We start from the raw sequence: 23,661 nt of genomic DNA, 5'->3' as shown, positions 1-23,661 counted from the left end.
GGCAGATTCATCATTTGCATACCTGAATACCACAGGCGAAGGCCCACAGAACTTGTGCAGTGTCTTTTTAATGTTGTCACTTAAGGTTGACTCATCCAGGTACCAGGTACTCTGGTCAGAGGCTGAAGGTCCAGCAGTAGGGTCTGTAAAACTGTCATTAGTTAGCTTACAGGATTAACATGTGCAACATTTTTTAATTATTTAAGCTAAAACACCACCATCATGACAACATATGTAATTGTGGTGTGTGAACAGAAATCTGCCTTGTACTTGTTCTAAACAATGACAATAAATTTAAATGTATCTATCCATCTACCTAAGTATTAAAGAGCATTCATGAAAAAACACTTCAGTGAATAGCTATTGCAAATAACACTGTCCATTTCAAAATTCCATTAAATGGTTCCTACCACAGTTGTCTTACAAATTAACACAATGACATGTTTGATAGACAGTTTTCAAGTGATATGTTTAATTCTTAAATGTTTGTCACTGTTTAATTTAAGGTAATATAAGGGTGCTAACTTTTTTTGGGTGGGCTAAACCCAACTGCATGGCCTGGGTTTGATTTACTCATGTACTGTTTCAACAACAGGCAAAAAAAAGTCAGTCCAATAGAGCCCTTCTGGTGAACAATCTGAAAACTAGAGCAGGCATTCTGGCCTATTTTAATGCTGCAGATATCCTATTCTATTAATTAGATCTTCATTACAAACACAAAAACTGCGTTCACTGTGGTTCACTGATTTACACTGGTGCCTTTGTGTGCATGAGTGCAAAGGCAAATTCATGGTCAATTTGTACTTCAGCAACCCCTAAGAAACAATAAACGCTAAGAGGATATTTCGTTTCAAAAACAGCTTAAAGCCCCAATTAAGCACTGCTGCTACTTATTCTGCTAGACCAGAATAATAAAAATGTTCACACAATTTGTTATTCTTTCATGCTCTATGTGAGAAAAGTTGCTACACACTGCTTTAACAGCACCAAAAATGGTACCAAAATCAAAGTAACCATTATCTACAGCTTAGCACATATGACAACAGTGAAAGGGCTGTGCATACCTGGAGCTCCACATACTGTGTTAATAGCAGTGGACTGTGAAGAAAGAAGCTCGTCCAAGAGACGCTGGGCTGTGGGCAATATCTGAAGGGATAGGACAATGTTTTACATGTACAAGTTCATGAAAGCACATTAGAAAATCAGATATTAAGGATTTCACTATTTTCTCAGCTGATGCAATTCAGTTATTATCAAAAGATTTGGTACCACTTTAGAACAGGTCTACCCTTATAAAAGGTTTAGAAATGGTTTACAGTCTGTCTATTATTGGATATTAATTGGGTGGCAAACACATTAAAAGTCATTAATAATCATTTATATTACACATATAAAGGGCAACAGTGACCTGTAATTTGCCAAATAGTGAACCCACGTCCATCTACCCTCTTACACCTCTGATTTTGCCACATACAGACCTTACTACTACTTCTCCACCAGTCGACGTTAAGCCTATTAGCTTCAGCACATATTTGTTAATAATTCTAACCATTTAACCACAAAGTTTAATCAATTAACCACAAAGAGTGTGATTTTTACACACTGATGATTAATGTGGTGTGCGTTTATCAGGTGAAATGACTTAATTCACATTCTCAGGTCTTGATATTTTCAATATGTTCCCTGACCATTATGTTATTAGAGGGGAAGGGAAAAAAACATTCACTGTTGCCCTGCCCATTTCTGTGTTAAAAAACATTATTAATAACCCTAAAGGTGTTTACAACCTATTTATTGACCATGTGATAAACAGATTTTAAACCACTAATAAACCTTTATAAGTCTAGTCTTATTTTAAGCTGGTTATTTATTTTTATTTTTTTTAAATGACTGATGAACACTTCCAATTTACACAGCCCACAACAGACCTCTTCCTATATTATAGATCAGAGTAAAATAGATAAAAAAAAGAATGAAGCTAGTGGCCTGATTTTTTTTTTTTAAACTGTCCAAGACTTATCTCAGTGACATTAAGGTAATTAGTCTGGACCATAAACGGTACTTGAGCGTCATTATCAGGTCCAACATTACTCTTATTTATATCTGCTAATATGAGCATATTATCTTGTCATTCTTAATGAATGCTGAGGTTTTGGTTCTCTTTAAGACATAACCTTTCTAAACCACAAGGCTGTGTGATCAGCTCAAATTCAGAGGAAACAATGAAATATCTAAGAGATGCTTATCTAATACCACAGAAGTGAGTATATGTATGGTCAAAGACATTTATTTTGTACCTCCTGGTTTCATGATGCAGAACACGTGCAGAAATATGTAACACTTGAGACTAGCTATGTTAATAAACCATTTATATGCAAAGGCAAAACTAAACATTTCACACCCACCTGCTGTGGAAGCTCACTGATGAGGTACTGTGCAAACTTCTGAAGTTGGTCCCTCTGTAGCCTGGACAGGGACTCTGATACTGGGGCTCGCAGACACACAGCAGATGCCTAGAAAATACACAGACAAATCCTGGTATTTAATCAAATATAATAGCCTAGCACAGAAAGTTAATTAACCACACACATTGAAAAAGCTTTATTTCAAAATTCTAATGATACTGGTCACATAGCATAGGCTGATCGATTTTAGATCTAGTACATTTGTCTTTGATAAAGATTTATTCAGGAATAAGACAGATCAGGGATGTTCTCATTTGTGCTTGAACTGCCCAACAAAGTTAACCAAATTTCACTTAATATTTTCTATTAAAATGAAATAAATATATCATTTCCACAGATATTAATTGTGTACGATAATGACACTGAAGACTACCTGGATATGAATGAAAAAATGCAAATCCTAAGCAAAGATATGATTATTGATATATGAAATATGATGATTACAGACTAAAGGACCATAGGCGAATCTCTCTAAAGCAAAAATTATCATTTTGGCATGAAGTAATAAAGACCGAGTTTTAGCAGTCATCTATTTAGAAATATCTACACACCATGGACAGCTTGGGGACTTTTTCTCAGTAAATGTAGGAAATGTATCATTTTTTAAAACTGTAAGGTACCCTGTACTACAAAATATGTACGCTTTAAACCTTATGACTTTAAGTTAGGTGCATGCATTGATAGTAACTTAGTATTAACTAAGTTGCAGTAACCTGAAATTAATTATATAGTGTATATCTTGGGTCAAATGCTTCATTTGAGACCCCATTGTAAGTGGTTATCAAATAGTACTAACAATAAACAAGGTAAATAAGTTAATGTTGAAAGTACACTTTCAATGCCATGCTCTCAACAAGTAAACATTTCCTGAAAGTCTTGATCTTCTACCTTTATTTCTATTGCTGTTTCAAGGCATTATTAATTACAACCAAGTACAGGGAACTGCATATAATCTTAGTGTAGTGATAAAGCATATAATGTTTTAAAGGGCAGAATGTCATTTGACTCCCACCCCCACACTTACCCTTCACCACAAACTGAAAACTTGGCTATTTGCAAATAAGCCATGTGCAATGAGCCTCAGACAAATGCACATTGAGCTAAGAGGAGCTAATTCTTTTTGGCTCACAGCAAGGTCATTAGAGGGACTACAGAATGTTCTGCGGAGCTCGTGCCATAAGCCACTAATGTAAAATGTTGAACATATTCAAACGTACGTATGTGTGAGTGAGCGAGAGAGAGAGAATCAATTACAGGGGAAAGCTGAAGCTTAAGATTTTAAAAGAAAACAAGAAATGTAAAATAAAGCCACAAGTACAAATAAAACTAAGCAGTGGTATATTAACAGGTCTTATTTTGTCCATCTGTGATCTGATATTTCATGCCCCTTATGAACGACAGCTCTTTTAAAAGTATCAAGCTACCAATTTGTCTGACTTCTCTTTGCAAGGGTAAATCTAGAAAGTCAGCCTTCAGTTTGAAAGGATGTACAGGGGTCAATAATCCATTGCTGAATGTTTTTTTCTAAAATGTACTAATGAAATATTTGCTAATGAAACAAAGTAGTAGTTGGTGTTCTCTCAGAGCCTATGCCTTAGGATCACTTGGAATATTAAAAGCAAAAAAGGAAATGCATTTTTATGACTGAAATTTAAAGGTGTAGAAAAATAGCTCTGTATATTTCAAAAACCTGAAAGCAGGTCTCATTAAAACAATGGGAGTTGCCTTAAAGTCTAAGGCAGGAAAGAGTAAAAACAAATAAATATTCATTCATTAATTAATCTCAAAAATAACGTATGACTGGGAATGACATTAACAAGTGTCAAGTGAAAAAATGTCTAAATTGTTGTTAATGTTTGACAATTGCTTCTACATAATTTCAAATGGCTCTGGTAATTAATACCATGCTTTAAGGTATTTTAATTCACTATAAAAGTTCTGACATTGAGTTCTCTAGTCAGTTTCTAGTCGATTTCAAGTCATCTTTAAAACTAAAAGAGCTTAGCTAGGAGGTCCAGTTGCGGATTTTGCCTGCCCACAAGGCTATTAAGTCATGTCCAAGTGTTTTAAAGTGCCAGTGGCCACAGTGCACCACATAATAAAAACCTACAAGGAGCTGTGTACTGTTAGAAAATCTCAAAGGATGTGGTACATAGCCAATAGTGACCCCATGCACTGGCAAGAGTGGTAGTGTGAGATGCCAAGAACAATTCAAGGATCGCCACCAAGGCCATCCTGTTGAATGTGAGCAATTCTGGTCCCAACATCTCAAGGCAGACAAATTGAGATGTGGCTTTTGTTTGGAAAGAGAAAAAAAATAGAAAGAGAAGCATTCAACCCCAAGGACACAATCCCAACAGTCAATCATGGTGGTGAGAATGTAATGAGTTGAGGATGTTTTTTTTCCAGACAATGGGGCAATCTTGTCAAAGTAAACACCACCATTTAAAAAAAAAAAAAAAAAAACCCATTAAGATTCTGGAGGAAAACTTCAGGCAGACGTGGGGTGGGGAGGGGGGTTGGATTTATTAAAATAAAGAAATAAATAAAACCCCTAAATTTGGCCTTGGGCAGCAAGGCAATGATCCAAAACACAGTCAAGGCGGTCAAGAAGTGGTTAACAGAAAACAATATCAATATTTTGGAGTGGTGCAGCCAGAGTCCAGACCTGAATACTACTGAGAATCTGAAGAGCAGAGTGATTGCAAGGAAGCCTTTAAACATCAAAGACAAAGAAAAATCAATGCAAAATACAAAATTATGCAAAATTCCAATGAATGCGTGCAGAAACATTTAAGCAAATAATGGCTTTGCCTTTGATGATTTAAAAACGGAAAAATAATTCCTGACATGATTTTTTTTTGTATAAATGTAAACACAAACAGAAAACATAATTTTTTATTAATCTATCGCACAGTTTCTTACAATGTTCCCCCCAGCCAAAATCAATTGGTCAAATGAAAATCTATTATAAATATAAATTTGGCAAACTGAGTAAACTAATTGTGGCCTCTGACTTTTGCACATTACTTGTTTCAAGAGCTAATTTTAGGTACAGAACCAAGACTTAACCGTTAAGTTGTGTTTTCACTTTGCGCATAAACATACTGCACCCACACATTAAAGGCTGTGGGCAGCACACGATCTATAGACAGGCCACAGGGTGTGAAAACCACTAAAGGTTTTACTAAAGGTCAATGATAAGGCTGATATAAATCTTCAAGAAAGGCTGAAGAAAGTTACGTTAAGTCATATTTATCTAGATGAACTTTTTCTGAATCACCCCAAACGTTTTGTCACCTGCCCCCAACTGAAAAATGACTGTCCCAAATATTGTGTCTTGCTTCATCTTAACATTATAATCAACCAGATTCTTCAAAAATCTACATTGTGTATTTTCCCTAGACGTATTCCAACTACTTTGGGAATTGTATATAAGTACGTAATGAGCATCAGAGCGAGCACATTTTCTTATTTGCATTAAACGAAACTGCTCCTATGCCCTGGATTTAAGTTGGAATTCTGGCTGCCTATATACTCAGACAGCTGCCTATATAAGCATAGTGAGACACACTAAAGCCCCCTTCAAAAACTTCCCTGAGTTCACCCGGAGGAGCTGTATGTGTAAACACAAAGACCCACAACATTCGTCCCAAACTTCACACTGACTTTATCTCACTAGCCCTCTAGTAGAATCTCTGGGTAAAGTCAGAGTCGGTGCATGTGCGAATACAGCCGCTCATGTTCAGGAGCAGTTCCTGCACAGGCACTGTTTTTTTTAATTATTATTTTCCTTGGGATGACAGGATGGCATATGCTTGGAGCATTGGCACAACTCCAAAATCTGAGAAACCACAAGAGAAGCCAAAACAGGAGCTCAACTGAAATGGATTCTTCAGCATTCCAAAGATTCCTTTAATTATAAAATACTGAAGTGGACACAGAACCCAAAGAGCCTGAAGCTACATGAACTGAACGGATATGAAGACATGAACACAGAGCCAATACAAGCAAAAAAAACTGGTTTGAATACTGGTGGGTTTAACATAAATCAACCTTCCGACTGGTACTGGATAATACTCAAGGCTTTGATATGAGTATTGAAAAAGTTAAAGGATTATTGTGTCATCTTATAAGAAAAAGTAGTGAATAAAAGGTCTGAAAAACTGACAAGGGTTTTATTTTCTACTCCCATTGCAGAAATCCCATTGTGTAAATTACTTTCACAGTTGGAGGAAAACATTTGCTGACTCCATTTGGGGAATTAAATGTGAGTAATTCCCTCTGATTCTGTATTGACTGTGTATCTAAACAATGTTGTGCATTCACTGTTAACAAACAAAGCTTGCAAGTGTGAGGACAGTTATTTCAAAATGAGCTCATTACCCACACTGAAGCATGCAGAAGAGAGTGAGCCCACCCACAAACATGCAAATGCTACAAGCCACCCACTGCCTGGACTGCTGGGTCTATCAGGCCGAGCAGGGACCTCCTACAGGGGGATATCAGGACAGAGCAGGTCCCTGTCTCCACCCTCTGTGCTCCACGGGGAGCTTTCTGACTTAATCAAAAGCCTCTCAGCACACTCACACCCACACCCACAACTCAGAGATAGAGATACATCCAAGTCATAGAGTAGTTGTTGACTATGATGCTTTTTGCCTTAAAAATGATCAAGATATTAGTACACAATGTGCTCGCTCAATTCGACCAATAAACACAAATGCAAACAGGATTTCACGTTGGAAAAAATAGAGAACGGTAACATCCATTTAAGTAAACACATCATACGCAAATACATAATGGTGCACTGTATTCTAAGTATGGTTCACTATATTTTAGGAAACAGCTATATAACACAAATCAGCAGAATAAACACAAATAGACTGAAGATCAAGTGCAAGACTCCGTATAAATTCTTATTATAAACTCCTTATAATAAAAAAGGGGACAGGTACACAAGATTAATATCCCAAACACGTGATCCAAGTTAAACAATTTAAAAGCCAGGAATAAAACATTGTCCTTTCATTCATTCATTCATTAATTCATTCGTTGTCTGTAACTGCTTATCCAGTTCAGGGTCGCTGTGGGTCCGGAGCCTACCCACTGGGCGCAGGGTTGGAGCACACCCAGGGGGAAGTGCCAATGCATCGCATGGCGTCACACACTCACACATTCACTCACACCTGTAGCCAATCCTCCTACCTACGTGTATTTGGACCGTGGAAAGAGACTGGAGTACCTGGTGGAAACCCACATAGACACAGGGAAAACACACCAAACTCCTCACAGACAGTGACCCGGAGCAGGACTCCAGCCCACAACACCAGGTCCCTGGAGCTGTGTGACAGCGACACTACCTGCTGCGCCACCGTGCCACCCATTGCCCTTTCACAATCTTAAAACATATGGTAGTGATCCTAACTGACCTAAAAGCGGGAATGTGTATTAAGATTTATTGCCAGGGAATATGCAAAAAGTGAGTTTTATGAAAATAGCTATGGTGCATGTGTTTGAATATTGAAAGTTACTGTATAACAAGTTCAACATTAAACAAGGCAAATAAGCATTAATAAAGAGTGAATGTGCTTTTTTTTTTTTTCTCCCACACTTATAAGCTGGAACAATGGAACGATGCAGTCTGCTTGCAAAGTGTTTTCAATGTTGGTCAAGACTGCAATTATGGCAGGTGATAACAGTGCAAGCATTCACTATTTCACCACATTTTAATATTGGATTATTTAAACACTGCAATATCTAACTCACTACTCTGTCTCTACTGTATACCTCATTTCCTAAAATCCCATAATGCCTTGCACTGGTCACATCAACTGATGTCATAATCCTACACTCTATATGTGCTAGATGTTATTATTAGCGCATGAGGGAATTCAACATCTGTCTGATGACTTCAGGCTGATATGATTTATTGAGAGCACATATGAATATCTTAGACTTATTGACAGATCATTAGCTGTCGCATGCCTCTGCATTTTAAGTCAACATTTGGGTCAACATGAGATACAGCATCAAAGGCTATCACACATAATTTAAGGGGCATTAGGATATTATGGTGTGATAAACCTAACTCAAGTTGATGTATAAATAAAATGATGTAATATAAACACAGTAAAATCTACAGTGAACTGTAGAACACGTGAATTATTGTGTGTTTTATTATGATCCCTGGAGTGAGATAGCTGACATTATGAGGCTTGTGTAAATTTACTTAAGTATGTTTCAGTATTGTGTAAAATAACATGTAAAGGCTTAAATCCTCTTAATTAAGACAATGAGTGCAGCATCTTGGAAGTTCTTGGACTTAACTCCAGTTTTTTTTTAAACCTCAAATAGAAAAAATAAGTTCATTCTCCACAGACAAATTATACCATTTTTCTGTTCTGTTCTGTGTCTTTAAGTACAAGGCCAGAGTTCATTCATGTGCATTTGAGAGAGCCACAGAGAGGGAGCGCTGTGGGACCTCACTGACAGATGGGGGGTTACACAAACTGAGCAGCCAAACACAGAATTGAATTTAGTGCCGAGTTTCAGTTAAAAGAAAAAGGAGGCTGAAAAAAACAAAATACTCAAGGCACTTCACTCAACTTTACGCTCACAGGTATGAGGCTTTATCTCTAAATGTGTGTGGAGGTCACTGTAAAACAATTCGCTGTTGTGTGCTAAACCACAAGTGCCTGTTGGCAGGACAACTATGCTTCTAAACATTGTAGAGCCTTGTCTTATTTAGTTTATCTTCCACCTTTTTCTTCCTCCAGCACCAGTTGCTGAGATTTGCTCTCAGAGATGGGTTTTTATCATCAACATGTGTCCGTGTGCACTGTTGAGCTAAACTGCACAGCGCAAACACTCAGAGAACCCTTCTCTTGTGCTTACAGATATGAGGCTCAGCTCAGCGCAGCCTGACAGTGCACCCCGAACCATCCCAAACACACACACACAATCTCACACGATAATACAGTATACTGTGTTCAGACAGTATAATAAATACCTATCCCTATACCAGACTACACTAAAAATGGTCTTCACTGGAAAATCCAACCAACTAACCTGGCCATGACAAAACAGGGCTGATTCCAGAGCCCTAATAAGAAGGACCACTCACATTATGAATCCTGAAGAGACACAGCGCCACCACATGAGCGCACCATTTGGCCCCAGCTCCACATGTGCAACTGCAGGAAGTGATCCGGCAGCGGTCAAACATGACCGCCACATTGTAGGCACCCTTTGATTGGCCAGCCTGGGGTGAGACGACAGTGGCACTGAGGTGAAAACCTGCAGAAGAACAAGAGAGAGGAGTAAGGCTTGTAGATACACATAAATCTCATACAAATGCTACATTTGACACATAAAAGCTTTGTCTATGTTGCAAAGATGCTTTCTGCATTTTGTGCAATGGAACACATTTATCAGCATTACACAACTGGCCTTTTATACCCCACTCCCATTCTCCCTGGATGGGTGGGTGGATGTCCCACCTTCTCCTCCATCACCCTGCTGACTAAACAGTTGTGTCTAAGCAACCTTTTGACAACAAAAGAAGTAGTTTGTAGTGTTTTACCACATGTGGAGCTGAATCTCCAAAAGCAGCTGACAACTGGTTAAGGACAACAGAGTTTTATGCAAAAACACATTACAAGATTGGAAATATTACAGGGTAGAACACTTCTGTAAATGGAGTCCTAATAAAAATGGCAACATTTTTACAGAAAACTAAATTTACTTTGCCTTCTGATGCCATGTATGTGTTCTGCAATGACTGGTTTTTAGAAAATATACTTTAGGCCAAGACTTTCTCTTACAACATCATAAAAATTACTTTAGGCATCTGGGAAGCATAATCATAACTGTTTAATGCAAACACTGTCTGTGAGGAAGCTGTTAGAGGCATTAAATTTCTCCCTCTAAGTTTCTCTAGAACATAGCATTTCACATCTAATATCTAAATGGCCTTGTAAAATTCTTAACTATTTAATAACGGAGCCATTTAAAAATAGTGGTATTCCCCTTAATAAAAAGCTGGTCTGACTTTTTCAAACTGCCCCATCTGTGCCAGATCTCTGCTCACTGTTCAAATGTTTATTTCCTTTTCTTGTGCTCTTTTAATCATATTGACTATCATCTCAGAATATACATTTGTCTATAGTCACGCTAGTGTCTAAGATAGTTTGCTTTGAAACCAATAGTAGTCATCTTACAGTTCATCATGCAGGAAGTACATTTTTATATGCCGTGAGAGAGAGAGAGAGAGAGAGAGAGTGAGTAAGGGAGTGAGAGTTGGCCAAAAGCTTTTACCACTGGAGTACAGCCAGCTCTCCTCTGACCAGCTCAGAGAGAGGGGGGCAGTGGGAGTTTTCAGCTCAAAGTTACTTTTCCTGATTCAACAAACATTCACAGAGCCAACTACACTCCATTTCCCCATCACTCTGATCTACCTGCTTGCCAAAAGACCCTTCTGTCCATGACCTACTTCCTCTTTTCTATGGCCACCAGCAGGCCAAGAGTGCTCCAAAATGCCACATCCAATTCTGGTAAAAACTACTTAACCTCATTTTCCACCAATGTGGCCTTCCCTCACAGACACTGAGAATGAGAGAGTATGGCGTACAGCTGGCAACAACAAACCCTCATAATCTCGCCTTCACTCTGTGGATTATTTTAGTGTCTGTTACATATAAGTTGTTATCAATGTCACAACAGATGTGAACTGAACTGAAAAGTCTGGCTCTCCTGTTCGGGTTCACCATGCTCCAATTTTTCTTAATTAAAACTATAGTCAGGTCCTGGGTTTTTTTATGCTATTGAGATGCAGACTGCACAGTTTATTCATTGTCAGGCTGCTCCCAGAAGGGATTGCAGCAACATTTGGTTAATGAGCTAATAACAGAGATTTTAATAGCTCCCAGGAGAGTCTGAACCAGTCAGTGTATCGTCCAGTATATTAAGACATAACAGTTTCACTGTTCTATTTCCTTTCTCTCATCCAACAACAAAATATACATCAACAGTTGGGAGTAAAAACTGAGACAGGAAGAAAAAAAAAGTTGCATACAGTGTTATCAAACAATATGCCAATAAAAAATATGTTGAACAGGCACTGAAAGAAAATGATTGCATAAAAACTTGGTTATTACTTAAATAATCAAGGAAAGAATTAAATTGACCTCCAGCAGTCTACACGCAATACTCAGTCTATACGCAGCAATTTTACAACCAGACGAAACTCAACACCGCTGCTACTCTTACCTAACCTACATAAATAACTGTCCAAGGATACGTTGTAAAGTCTTCAAGCAAGTGATAAAGAACCCTATGGTGACAGTTAAGAATCTGCAAGCATATTTAACACTTAATAGCATCTGTATAACATTAAGAAACGCTAAGTAAAAACGTACATCATCTAGGTTCCCACAAAAGAAAAACATATATATATTCTGCCCATTTCAGCTTTAATAAAAGCATGCTCAATGTTCCATAGCACTACAGCTATAATGTCGTGAGGAAAGAGGGGTCTAATCAAAACAAAATGTGTAAATGTAGATAGTAAATGTTTTAAGAAAACAAGCCACTGTACACTACACAAAATCGTATGTCAATTGTGACATGTTGGAGGGAGTGTAATCATACAAGATCATGTGAGGTATAAAAATGTATTTGGTAGGAATTTCTACATCAATGTCAGAGCATTGGTGTGTAATCTAAAGCTAACCCCAATATGCCTGAACAAAATCACAGAAGTATAGCTACAATAAAAGTAATCCTAACAGAGGGAATGTTGTATTCTAGAATGGCAGTTCTGACATACACTATATTGAAATTTTCATTTGAGGAAGAAAATCAAACATATCTAAATTTAATACCATTTCATACAACAAAAGTTCAGCTTCCTGTAGCTCACCACAGTGCAGAACTTCACTTTAATTAAAGCCAACAGGGAAAGTTTTACTACTTAGCTAGAAGTGTGAACCTCTTCCTTTACTATGACTTTGTTCAAGGAATATAAACCAAGAACTGTTACAGAAAGAAGTATTTGAAACAAGCTGTAGTTTAGTGTTCATGTCCAAATAAACTAAAATATATGAAAGCGTCTAAAAATCGTCCTTATGAATGATAAAAATTAATTTAACAATAAAAATCTATCCAGAAAACCAGAGCTGCTAAAGGAGTGTAAAACATATTTGTTTTGTAAGCCACACTACAGGAATGGCTTTAAAGGGGACATATTCTACTGCTTTTCCACAAGTTAACACAGGTCCCTTAGGCCTCTAAGAAATGTCTGTAGCATGCTTTGGTCAAAACTCCACAAAGATCAAACAACACAGCACTGTTCTTATCCTGTCTAAACAGCCCTGGTGGCCAGAATGGCCGGTTTCAGCACCTGTTCCTTTAAATGAGAATGAGCCACAGCTCAGTTCAGCACAAGAGCCCAGGAGTGAGGTGGAAGAAATGTTGTTCTGGTTTTTAGCAGTTTTCTCTTAGTTCTCTTCCTTTTCTGTACTTGTCCTCACTGTATTTATCCACTTGCTCTTTATTGTGTTTTGTTCTATTTGACCTTGTTTTTGTAATCTCAAGTAAAATTGAGTCAATCGATGTGATAGAAGAGACTGTAACAAGGAGGCGGGACTATACTAAAGTGTATATATTCTACGTACATTGTCTATATGTTTTGTACCCTGTTTTAATATAAAGGCAGACAACAAGAAAACTGACTGGCTTGTTTTATTTCAATTTTTGGGTTAGTATGCATTCCTATACACTGAAAACTTGATTTTTTTCAGAATACATAAATCCTTTGAGTGTAACATTCTTATTTAGTTGTGAGAAAACTGAACAATCAGAGGAACTGAGAACATTGTGGTAGTAATGCAGCAGAAAAAAGGAAGTTTGATTCTAAAATACAATCCAGAAAATCATTTGCGACCACAGCATGAAACAATACCTAGCAATGTTCAGAGGGCCAATTTGTAAAGAACACTTCAGTGTGATTCTATGAAATACTACACTGGATGGCTTTTTTGGTACTCTCCAGGTTTTATTGTTTTTAAGTATGTGAGTGCGAAAGAAATGAAAACAGAGACAGTGGGAGACAAAGAAAAGGCTGGGTCAGCTTTGGGCCAGCACTGCTCCTTACCAATGCCAGCTGCATGAAGATGAGTCTGTGATGCTGTTGCTGCTGCTGTGCAGCCCACCACCTCCAACAATAACACTCATTCAAGGAGGCAACGTTCAAATCCACCACGCTAACATTTAGCACTGCCAGAGACATTGGGACTCAAACCACCCCACTGTTTAGATGAGCACTGATTTTCAGCAGTGACATAAGGAAACCAGAGAAGCTCTCAAGCCGCGTGCTGAGTACAGGGCTGAACAGACCAAGTAAATGATGGGTTTGGCACGGCTGAAACATAATGTAGTGCCAAAGGCCAGTGCATGAGGAAGGTGAATAAAAGTGCAGGGAAGAGACTGGGTTTGCACAAATGACCAGAGTGCTCAAAGTAAAAAAAATTTGAACATTTTCATTCTCTATCTGGCCAGGGAAGGGTAAATGTAAATCACTAAGCGATACTGATACGTAAATGAGCGTACTTGCATGGAATGCTTTCAAGGACACTGTCAGAATAGCCTCAGAGCAACACAGCTCATTTGAAAAAGAGCCAGTCTTGGCCATGTTCATGTTGGTAATGATGAAAGGTCTATGTGGGCTGCGCAGCCCAGCATGGGAAGTATGAGGTTTCTCACCTATCTGCAGGGGATCTTTCACAGCCCTCACTCGATAGAGCTGCTCCCCACGCTGGAACTCATCAGGACTCCCATTGGCCAAGCAGGAGTACAACCTGCAGAGAGATTGAAAAAAAAAGAGAAAGGGAGAAAGTGAGGCGCTGGGAAAATAGAAAAAAAAAGACAAACACTTCATCATATCCACTGACTATTAACTCACACCTGATACCTTCAAGATGATTCATTACACCGTATACATATTTGGTGCAATCAAGCCCAGATGTCTGACTTTAACCCAATATTAGTCTTGCATTAGTATTCCCTACAAAAGGAGTAGATCTAAATTGAAGCACATAATGAGCAATGTTCAGACTCACCTGATGTCCTCCTCATTTTCAGGAAAACTCCAGTAAGCAATACGAAGCTGAAGCTGCTCAGGGACTGGAGGGTAGACTTTTTCCACCACCTCAAAGGGGATGTGGAATGCCACCTGCTTGGCTGACAGCTCCACCAGTGGAATTACCTGCCCATCTGAGAGTGGGAGGGGGGAAGTAGAAAATTGATAAGTGCTTTTCATCTACAATTTCAATAGGTGCTAAATTTAATCATGTTTCTCTAAACAATACGTAGGGTTTAAGGACTATGTAAGGAGCCATTTCCTGCATTCAGTTGTCTCTGTCATTTAACCTTTGTTTATGCCAAGTTGACATTTCAGTTCTGAAACCACAAGTACTACTCATCAGTCTCTGAAGGGTATTGGCTCATCCTAGCAACTCACAAGACTGACAGTTTGAAATTAATGATCAAGTAAGCCCAATTGGGGGCAGAAACCACACTGGCTCTGTGACAAAAAAAATAAAACTACAGCAGGCACTTTAACAATGTGTTTCCAAGCTATGCTATGTATCATTGAAGACCATATTTGGCATCAGGCAAGCTGTCTAAACAATGCAGTCACAAATTATGTCTGCAGTTTAGACAAACCATTTCAGATTAAGGGTGGAGAAGAAGGATAACGTTCGAGCACATTACATTCAGTTCCTAGAAGTGAGCTCCAAGACCTCAGGCAACCTATTCTGTCTCAAAGCCAGACTGAACATACACTCTGAGATTTATATAGAGAGTGGGGGCAGGACTGCTGCCAATAAGGCCAGCGCAGAACATCCGGAAGGGTTATGGCTTCCTGAGAGGGTCCTGTTCTGTGAACATAAAAATACAAATGAACATAACTGAGAGGATTTAGAGCTACAGGTAGGTACGCAACAGGAGGCGCATCCCATATGGTAAAAGGCATGCAGAAAGAAGGTGAAATATTAAATTTAATTTGCAAACAAGACCTCGCTCTTCTTAATGCAAGTATTAGGTCTTTTAAACACAACAATTATTATTCTTAAGATACAGGTTCCTTTATATTATACCAGGTTTGGTTTATGGAGTAAACATTTCTACTTGAGCTTCAATGACAAAACTCCAAAGCTTTATCAAAATTAATTGATAAGCTGGTGTTTGGTCATAAATGCAATGTAAGAGCCAGTTAAGGGTTAATTCATTTGTTGTAATAATTTATTTAAAAAGGTTAAACTATTTGAAGATAATTTAATAAGAATTTGTAACGAATTTATTTTCTAAAATGCAAAATTTAGTGCTGTATAAACATTAAAAGGGAAATATATATATTTTTGCTTGCATGAAAAAAGGTCAGATGGCAGTTAGCTACTAAGGAAGCAACAGGTTTTTTTTGAACAAGCCATATTGAGTCGAGTGTAATGTCTACTTTTGTGTTTTATAAGTAAACATTTAAAAGAAGATTCAGTCTCACTTGCATTCTTCAAATACTGGTTGTTAGACTGACTGCCAAAGGTGGTACAAAAGGATTGCAAGATACGGAGTGCCACTACATGCAATATATATGTAATACATGTATTCATTAGAGCCGTTGCTGTGAAAGGAGTCAAGACAGTTTCCACCTTCCAGAAAAAGCAACAGTGGCAGCATTCCACCTACTCTTCCATGAACGCAGACCTCTCACTCTCAAATCTCATACATCACATCTGGTTTTGGGAATAATTATGGCTTTTCCCCTGTTGATTTGGATAGTTTACTGCCTGTTTATTATTCCATAGTACTCTTGTAAGCACCATGCAGTGTAGTTTGCCAAAAGCAGCACCCAGGGTTTGAACCCACAACTCCATGACCCTGAAGCTGTGTGCCAACAACACTATCTATTGGAGCACCATGCCACGGCATTGACTATATTAGTATTAATACTATAGTATGTATATATAAATCATATAGTATAAAGTAATAATGTTAAATATAACAAAAGTATTTCAATACATGTTCAATAATTCACATAACTGTCTGTCTTGACACTTTGTACATCACCGTCTTATAACTTTTTGGATAGTGATCTTAAACTTTCTTTTGGACAGAAAGCTGTAACTACAGGACCAAAAATGTGTGAAGATATGAAGACTTCCGACATTAACTTCAAAGTAGTAAGTTATTAAAGACCATGCTTGCAATAACAGCCCTTAATAGCAAGGTGTTTGTTACGACAAGAATCAACTTTGAGGTAAAGACACTGTAATCCTCAGCCTTTTGTTACACTGCGGCTGGACCTGAGAGAATAGAGGCTGAGACAATGCATCACCAATTCCTCATGCATTTCCACACATAAGACATTGGCATTTCATAGCAAGGACTATTATGTCACTTGGACAAGAGTACTGCTCATCTGTATTAAATTTCTCCAAATCCTCAGCCTTGGAGAGGAGTCAGCAATAAAAGAGTCATGTACAACTTTATGCTCCAATAGGCGGTGGATTTTCGCTTGGGGCACATGGTGCCATTCGGTGATCCAAAAAGACAACACTGAAAAGACCAAACTCTTTCAGATCTCTTGTCTTTGTGTGCAACACAATTTTCTACCCTGCCAGAACAACTTGACTACACATGGCATAAACTTGGGAGTGCAAGGGGTGCAGGGAGCCAATAATCAGATCATAGTGAAGCACACTCGCATACAGAGGATCATGTCAAACAGAAAGAAGGTGTTGTGAAGTAGGAGCTGGAGCTGTGACCAATACACTCACAAGTAGAAACTAAAAGGCAGACAACACTCCAAGCCACAAGAGCTGAACAATATAGACTAGGGATTGTTAGCCTATAACATCATTGGCCTATAACATCAGCCAATATGGCAATGCAGGTTTGTCTGCATCGGTTAAAACCCCACCAATAAATCAATAGCATAAAAAAGATCATGTTAACCACTATATACAATACAGTGAAAATCCAATGCAATATATTCAAAGTTAAAGCACATTTTATGCTTACTTGTAAATAGAAAAAGTCTTCAACTTCAAACATAACCTGACTGCCCCCCAAAAAATTTTTATTCCCCTTTTGTACACCAAAATGAAGCAGCTGCAACTTGGCACAGCAGCATGAATCCTGGATACAGATCCTGATTAATATGCAGGTCTTAGATGTATCATTTTCCTGCAACCCTAGCCACTGGCCCTAAATCTTCCAGCCATAAGAGGAAGGAGGGACTGCCCCAGAACCTCTAGTCCAAACGATGGCCTTCCTGTCACGCTAACCAACTCTGGTGACCATATGTAGGGGCCACAACAAAAAGGGGCCATGCCACAGGCTTCTACACATAGCCATTTGGTCATCTGCCCTGATCCTCACCTACTGACACAGCTACCTCTGCCAACATCAAAGCCTCCTTCACCTGACCATGCCCTCCAGCAGTCAGTGAGCAAATATCAAAGGTTCCAACAGGTGCTGCCAGTAGTAATACACTCGGTAGAAAGCTATAACATTGGTTAAGAATGTACCGAAAGAGCAATATATGCATTGTATTAATGCACTTGTAGCTGTAGGGTTTTCTTTACTCACACCACCGAAACCTGTGTGAACTGTATGATTGAGATTAGTGCACTTTACCATAAATGTAAAAAAAAAAAATAGTGCTGCAAAATTTGATTGAACAGATAATATAAAACGTGTTTGTGGTAAGTTGATTTTTTCAGTACATTGACATACAAGCAGAATCTTCTGGATCAGATGCAATCTTATAACAAATCTATAATGAAATAGCAGTGTGGAAAAACAGTAAAAAGTATGTTATTGTATGTCTCTTTTCTTAATATTCTAATAATGCTATTCATTGCTCCAGCTATGTTGTTAAAGGGTTCATTTTTTTGCATAATTATCTCCAATGTCCAAATACACCATTTTTAAACAATGAAATCTGAGCATTCTGAAAAACTTTTTCTGGTGGTGGTTGTTTTTTCCTTTTCTTTTTTTTTTGGACAGTAAAAGTGAAATGATTTATGATTTCATTTGCAGTGTGTAGCTAAAGGCAGGAGATCATGCTGTTTTACCTTCTTATGTTTTTTATGTATTGTATAAAGGCCTTTTTCTAACATTTTAAGCTTATCCCCCTGCTACTTTATTGATAGGTCATGGTCATGGCAAGCCCAGCTATCCTTTCTGTTAGAGAACCTTTAATGAGAGAATATTTCAAAGAGTGAAATTAAATGTGTGTCTAAGGCCACGTGACAAACCAAAAATTTTGAAAGAGACCATGGGTAGATACAGATCTGAGTGAGTGAGTGCACTCAGTTCCACCGAGCCATGTGGCATAATCACAACCAGTCATAGGCTGACTAAGCCAGGATGACCCACTGAGTAGGCTGGTAGACAGCTGTGCCTTTGTCTCATATTATACTGGTCTGATACCCTGCTACTTACAAACATACTGTCAGTAACAACAAATGGACTGCAAAGAAGAACCCAAGATTCTCAACAAACCCTGGCAAGTGATAATGCTTCCTCAATTCCCCGGCCAAGAATAGGAAAGGAGCTTTGGTCACGTGAAATACCTCCAGGCCTACTTCTAGAACATATCCAACCAAAATATGAGGGGGATTTTGGTGTCTGGCGAGTGAGCGGTACAAGATCAGCAGCATTATGCAGAATCATTAAATTGGAGGTTTATTGCTTAACCACAAAACCCTGCTCCGAGGGTCTGACCTGCACAAGACAAAGCTCTTTTAACAGCCTTCCCTCTGCTCTACTACACCCAACCCCCACTACTCTTTCAATCCAAACACCACAAGGCCTCTGTCTAGAAAAGGCCCCTTACTGACTCACTCAATAAACGCTACACTGACACCTTTACTCACAAAACTCATTACAGAATTTTGCTTTTACAACCATGAACTTGCCTAGTTTTCCATCTAGTACTGCACTTTCTTATATGAGGGCTTTGAGTAGTCATTGTTTCAGTGACCTTAAGATCTTTCAGTAATAACATGAGTAAGCTACAGAGATCTCCTAATCGATGACTGTTTCTTTCTCAACATCTACAAAAAGAACATATGGAAAAAATTTGACTTCACAAAGAGACATTTAAAACTCACAAAGGAGACAATAGTCCATTTGGAAAAATGCATAACTTGTTGAATTGAAATTAAATCATGTCTTTAAAAAGAACCTTGTAAAGTAATCTGAACAGAAACTCCAGATCTGAGAGTTGGTCAGTTAGTTTTGGTGATGTTTTCTTAGACAACTGTCTCAAAACACATTAATGCACTGCAGCCCATCTGGAAATCTTACACGGCCAGGATTTGAGGAATGTTTATAAGCTCTTACCTTCTTACATACAAGAGACTTGAACAAGTTTTAGTTTTAAAGCAGCCTACAGACATTTAAGTGTAAAAGTTCTGTTTCTCTGAACGACACTCCAGTGGTTAATAACTTTGACAGTCTGTAGGTAGTCTGTAGAGTGCTGCTCAGCAATTCATAATATATACTTTGTTTTAAGGTCAGGGGTAAGAGAGAGGACACAAAGGAGTGACAGGGATCGCATTACAATGACAACAAGCACACAACCTGTTTCGTAACAGTGGGAGAAGTTTTGTGAGTTACCTTTAATCTTAACAGTGGGTGAATTCGGGCCAGCAGACTGCTTTCTCCATCCTCTCCAATTCTGACAGAGGCTCTCTGCCTCTGATATAAATGAGCAAAGGGAATCTTCTTCAAAACGGTCAGAGTCTTCAAAGGAGAACCTCTCTCCGTCTTCCCACTCGGCGAACATTAGTTCCATTACATTGGCTGGTTGCAATTAGAAAATGCTGAGGACAAAGGGGAATAAGTTGCTGCTTTGGGAGGACAGCTCTCAGCTGACAGAGAGAGTATAGACAGACTGCATCAGCACAGTTAGCCTCCACAGCGTAACTTACAGCTGGGGGAGGGGAAGGATAGGAGGGGAGGGTGGTGAAGAGAACCAAAACACAGCAAAGGAACTCACCCCAAGTCTCTCAAGCAAAGCAAAACAAGTCCTTTGTGTTTTGTTCTCAGTCAAATGTGGGCTATTTACTGTGGCAACGTGGACTTCTTGTCAAAGCAACTCCATTCAATCCAGGTCACATCAGACCTTCAGGCAGCGGCAATGTACAGTTAATCCATGTTTTGTTTTTGTCGTTTATGGAATGTTTTCCCACTAGTTAAGATACCGAAAAGTACACGTAATCCACACATACAACTTGAAAGAAAACATTTAGCTGTCCTGAGCAGATTATATGACTACACTTTGACTCAAAAAAAGCTAAGTAAAAGAATGCTTTCTACTAACTTTCCAGAAAGGAGAAAAGATATTTCTATTAACGTAATCATTATGTATAACGAGAGTTGATCCCAGGGCTCATACTCTAAAGTTACCTATGTTTCTTTGTTGGACCTTTTTTGTTTTGCGGTTTGAAGGGCAGATAAGAAAAGTAACGTTAAGCCTTTCCTATGAGCTGACTACAAAACTAACACAGTGAGTACTGGTCAGTTATTTTTGTCCACAAAAACTATATAACTCGAACCAGTCATACTCATACTGTCGGTGAAGTCCGGGAACCTACTGTCGGCTCAGAAGAGGAGCCCTTTGAAAACTGCCATTTGAAGCTGAAAAAAAGTTATGCTAACGCACAGTTATTTCTCCCACATTACAAGCCCAAGCTTTCTCCCTGTGCTCGCTTGTCTCCTGCCTGAACTGAGCCCTTTCTCTTGCCCGAGTCCCACAGTAGCTTCTCGGCTAGCGAACCGAGCGGCAGCTAAATAAAGAGCTAAACATCCAGCGAGCGGTGAGGAGGGCGAAAACTAGGCCCAGCGTCCCACGGTGTAAATAGGAGAGGATTTGAACACTAAATTCGCCTTATAAAATCTCTAAAATAACTCGAGGTGTTTAAGTTATTTTTCCGTCCACGTCAAAAATAAACGGTCGGCTCGCTAGCGAACCAGCTACAGTTAACTCCTAGCGGCTAGCAAATAGTTTTGTGCCTGCTGTTGCTGGCTAGTTCGCTAACTGCCCATAAACATATTTTAAAGACACATTTGTGAGCGGATATATCTCGCCAGCCCGAAACGGTTGATATTCTCCAATAAGCCCAAACAACATTTAAAACGAATTTAACGCTGACAAAGCGGTAAAGAGGAAACACTTGTTCCCCGAATCTAGTCCTAAACACACACAAACAAACCCTCTCCCCTCTGTCTCGTTCTGCTTTAATTTCAACAATGTTGTGATTGTCTCTAAATACTTGAGTTATCGAAGCTCTATTCCTTCAACTCTTCGACTTTAGCGACACTGCAACACAGGCTGACATTTGTTCACCGGCGAATATGGCTAGCTAGCTATGTATATTTGTTTGTACTACTACAGATGCCCGTCTCATATTTCTTTCTTTCCCCCCTGCAGCCTGTCTCTGTGTTCACTCCATCGATCTCCCACCGGTATCTTAATCCCAGTTTCCAGAGACACGTCCCGTTCTTGCTACGATCACTTCTGTTTGCTCTCAATCCCAAAATGTCTTTTTAAAACGCCGACAATCTGAGCCGGGGTCCCCCAGAATCTTTCTCCTCTCCCCCCTCCTTTCTCGCTCTCTCCGGTTGGGAAGATGGCTCTGGCAGTCGAAAAGCTTCAGACAGCTCAGGCTGTGTTCCAGTTTGCACACTTAAGCACTAACTTGGGCCCAACTGAGCCGTGCATCGGTCCTAACATTGCCAACTAGATAGGCGCCCTAAGTGAGCGAATTGGAACATAAGTCTACTATCAGCTGATCTGTTGTTCCGCCACACGTTCGGTGACGTTTAAAGCCACTTGCTTTGATGGACAAAGAGAAAGGTACAGTGTGTATCACTCAACACTTGTTAGACGCCCAGCTTGAAAAAAGCATTTTCTTTTTCTTCTTTTGTTTTATCTCTCACTTTATTTAATTTTCACCCATTCGTCCTGTCACTTTGTTTCTTAACTTATTTCACAACGGATAAAGCTGTAAAAAACCTTTATTGGCAATAAAAACATTGTACACTACACTCTTGGCAAAACTGGGTTTTTGACTTGTAACAGCAAATGGAAATCGATACAGCCTGTGCTTTACCTGTACTTTCTTACACCGTATGTCCAAATGCATTGGATACATACACTCTATTGCCAAAAGTATTCACCTGAATGCCTTTGCTTGCATATGAATTTGTATGGCATTCCATTCTTAATTCATAGGGTTTAATATTATGTCAACCCACCCTTTGCATAACAGCTTCAACTCTTCTGGGAAGGCTTTCCACGAGGTTTAGGCATGTGTTCATTGGAACTTTGACCATTCTTCCAGAAGTGCATTTGTGAGGTCAGACACTGATGTTGAATGAGAAGGCCTGGTTTACAGTTTCAGCTCTAGTTCATCCCAAAAGTATTTTATCAGGTTGGCATCAGGACTCTGTGCAAGCTAGTAAAGTTCTCATACACCAAACTCGCTCATCCATGTGTTTATTGAACTTGCTTTGTGCACTGGTGCACAGTCATACTGGAACAGGAAAGGAGCATGAAATTGTTTAAAATGTTTTGGTATGCTGAAGCATTCATAGTTCTTTTCACTGGAACTAAGGGGCTGAGCCCAACTCCTGTAAAACAACCCCACCATAATCCCCCCTCCACCAAATTATGCACTTAGCACAATGCAGTAAGACAAATACCGTTCTCCTGCCAACCGCCAAACCAAGACTCCTCCATTAAATTGCCAGACTGAGAAGCGTGATTTGTCACTTCAGGGAACACGTCTCCACTGCTCTAGAGTCCAGTGGCGGCATGCTTCACATCACTGCACGTGACCCTTTGCGTAGTGCTTGGTGATGTAAGGCTTGGATACAGATGCTCAGCCATGGAAACTCATTTCATGAAGCTTTCTACGCAGTAATCTGAAGGCCACATCTGAAGGTCTGTAGCAATTGATTCTGCTGAAAGTTGGTGAGCTCTGCACAGTATGCCACCTACCACTTTATGGATGAGTTGCTGTCGTTCCCAGTCATTTCCACTTTGTTATAATACCACTGACAGTTGACTGTGGAATATTTAGTAGCGAGGAAATTTCACGACTGGACAGGTGGCGTCATA

At 39.1% G+C, this 23,661-nt stretch overlaps 1 protein-coding gene across 4 annotated transcripts in view; it reads right to left on the bottom strand.

The window, feature by feature from the left end:
* Positions 1-22,137, bottom strand: part of zswim8 (zinc finger, SWIM-type containing 8) — a 37,716-nt gene extending 15,579 nt beyond the window's left edge. For all 4 annotated transcript variants that reach the window (XM_066678599.1, XM_066678600.1, XM_066678601.1 and 1 more), the window contains exons 1-8: positions 20,536-22,137; positions 20,154-20,359; positions 14,585-14,738; positions 14,229-14,323; positions 9,592-9,764; positions 2,406-2,513; positions 1,065-1,146; positions 23-143 (exon numbers count right to left, since the gene is read on the bottom strand). In XM_066678599.1, the coding sequence (XP_066534696.1) occupies positions 23-143; positions 1,065-1,146; positions 2,406-2,513; positions 9,592-9,764; positions 14,229-14,323; positions 14,585-14,738; positions 20,154-20,331 (911 nt within the window). In that variant the 5' untranslated portion in view covers positions 20,332-20,359; positions 20,536-22,137. The remainder of the gene's footprint in view (positions 1-22; positions 144-1,064; positions 1,147-2,405; positions 2,514-9,591; positions 9,765-14,228; positions 14,324-14,584; positions 14,739-20,153; positions 20,360-20,535) is intronic.
* Positions 22,138-23,661: the final 1,524 nt, after the last annotated feature.

This window comes from Hoplias malabaricus, chromosome 8 (genome assembly GCF_029633855.1).
Source record: "Hoplias malabaricus isolate fHopMal1 chromosome 8, fHopMal1.hap1, whole genome shotgun sequence".
NCBI lineage: Eukaryota > Metazoa > Chordata > Actinopteri > Characiformes > Erythrinidae > Hoplias > Hoplias malabaricus.
This window is presented reverse-complemented; position numbering and strand designations above follow the sequence as displayed.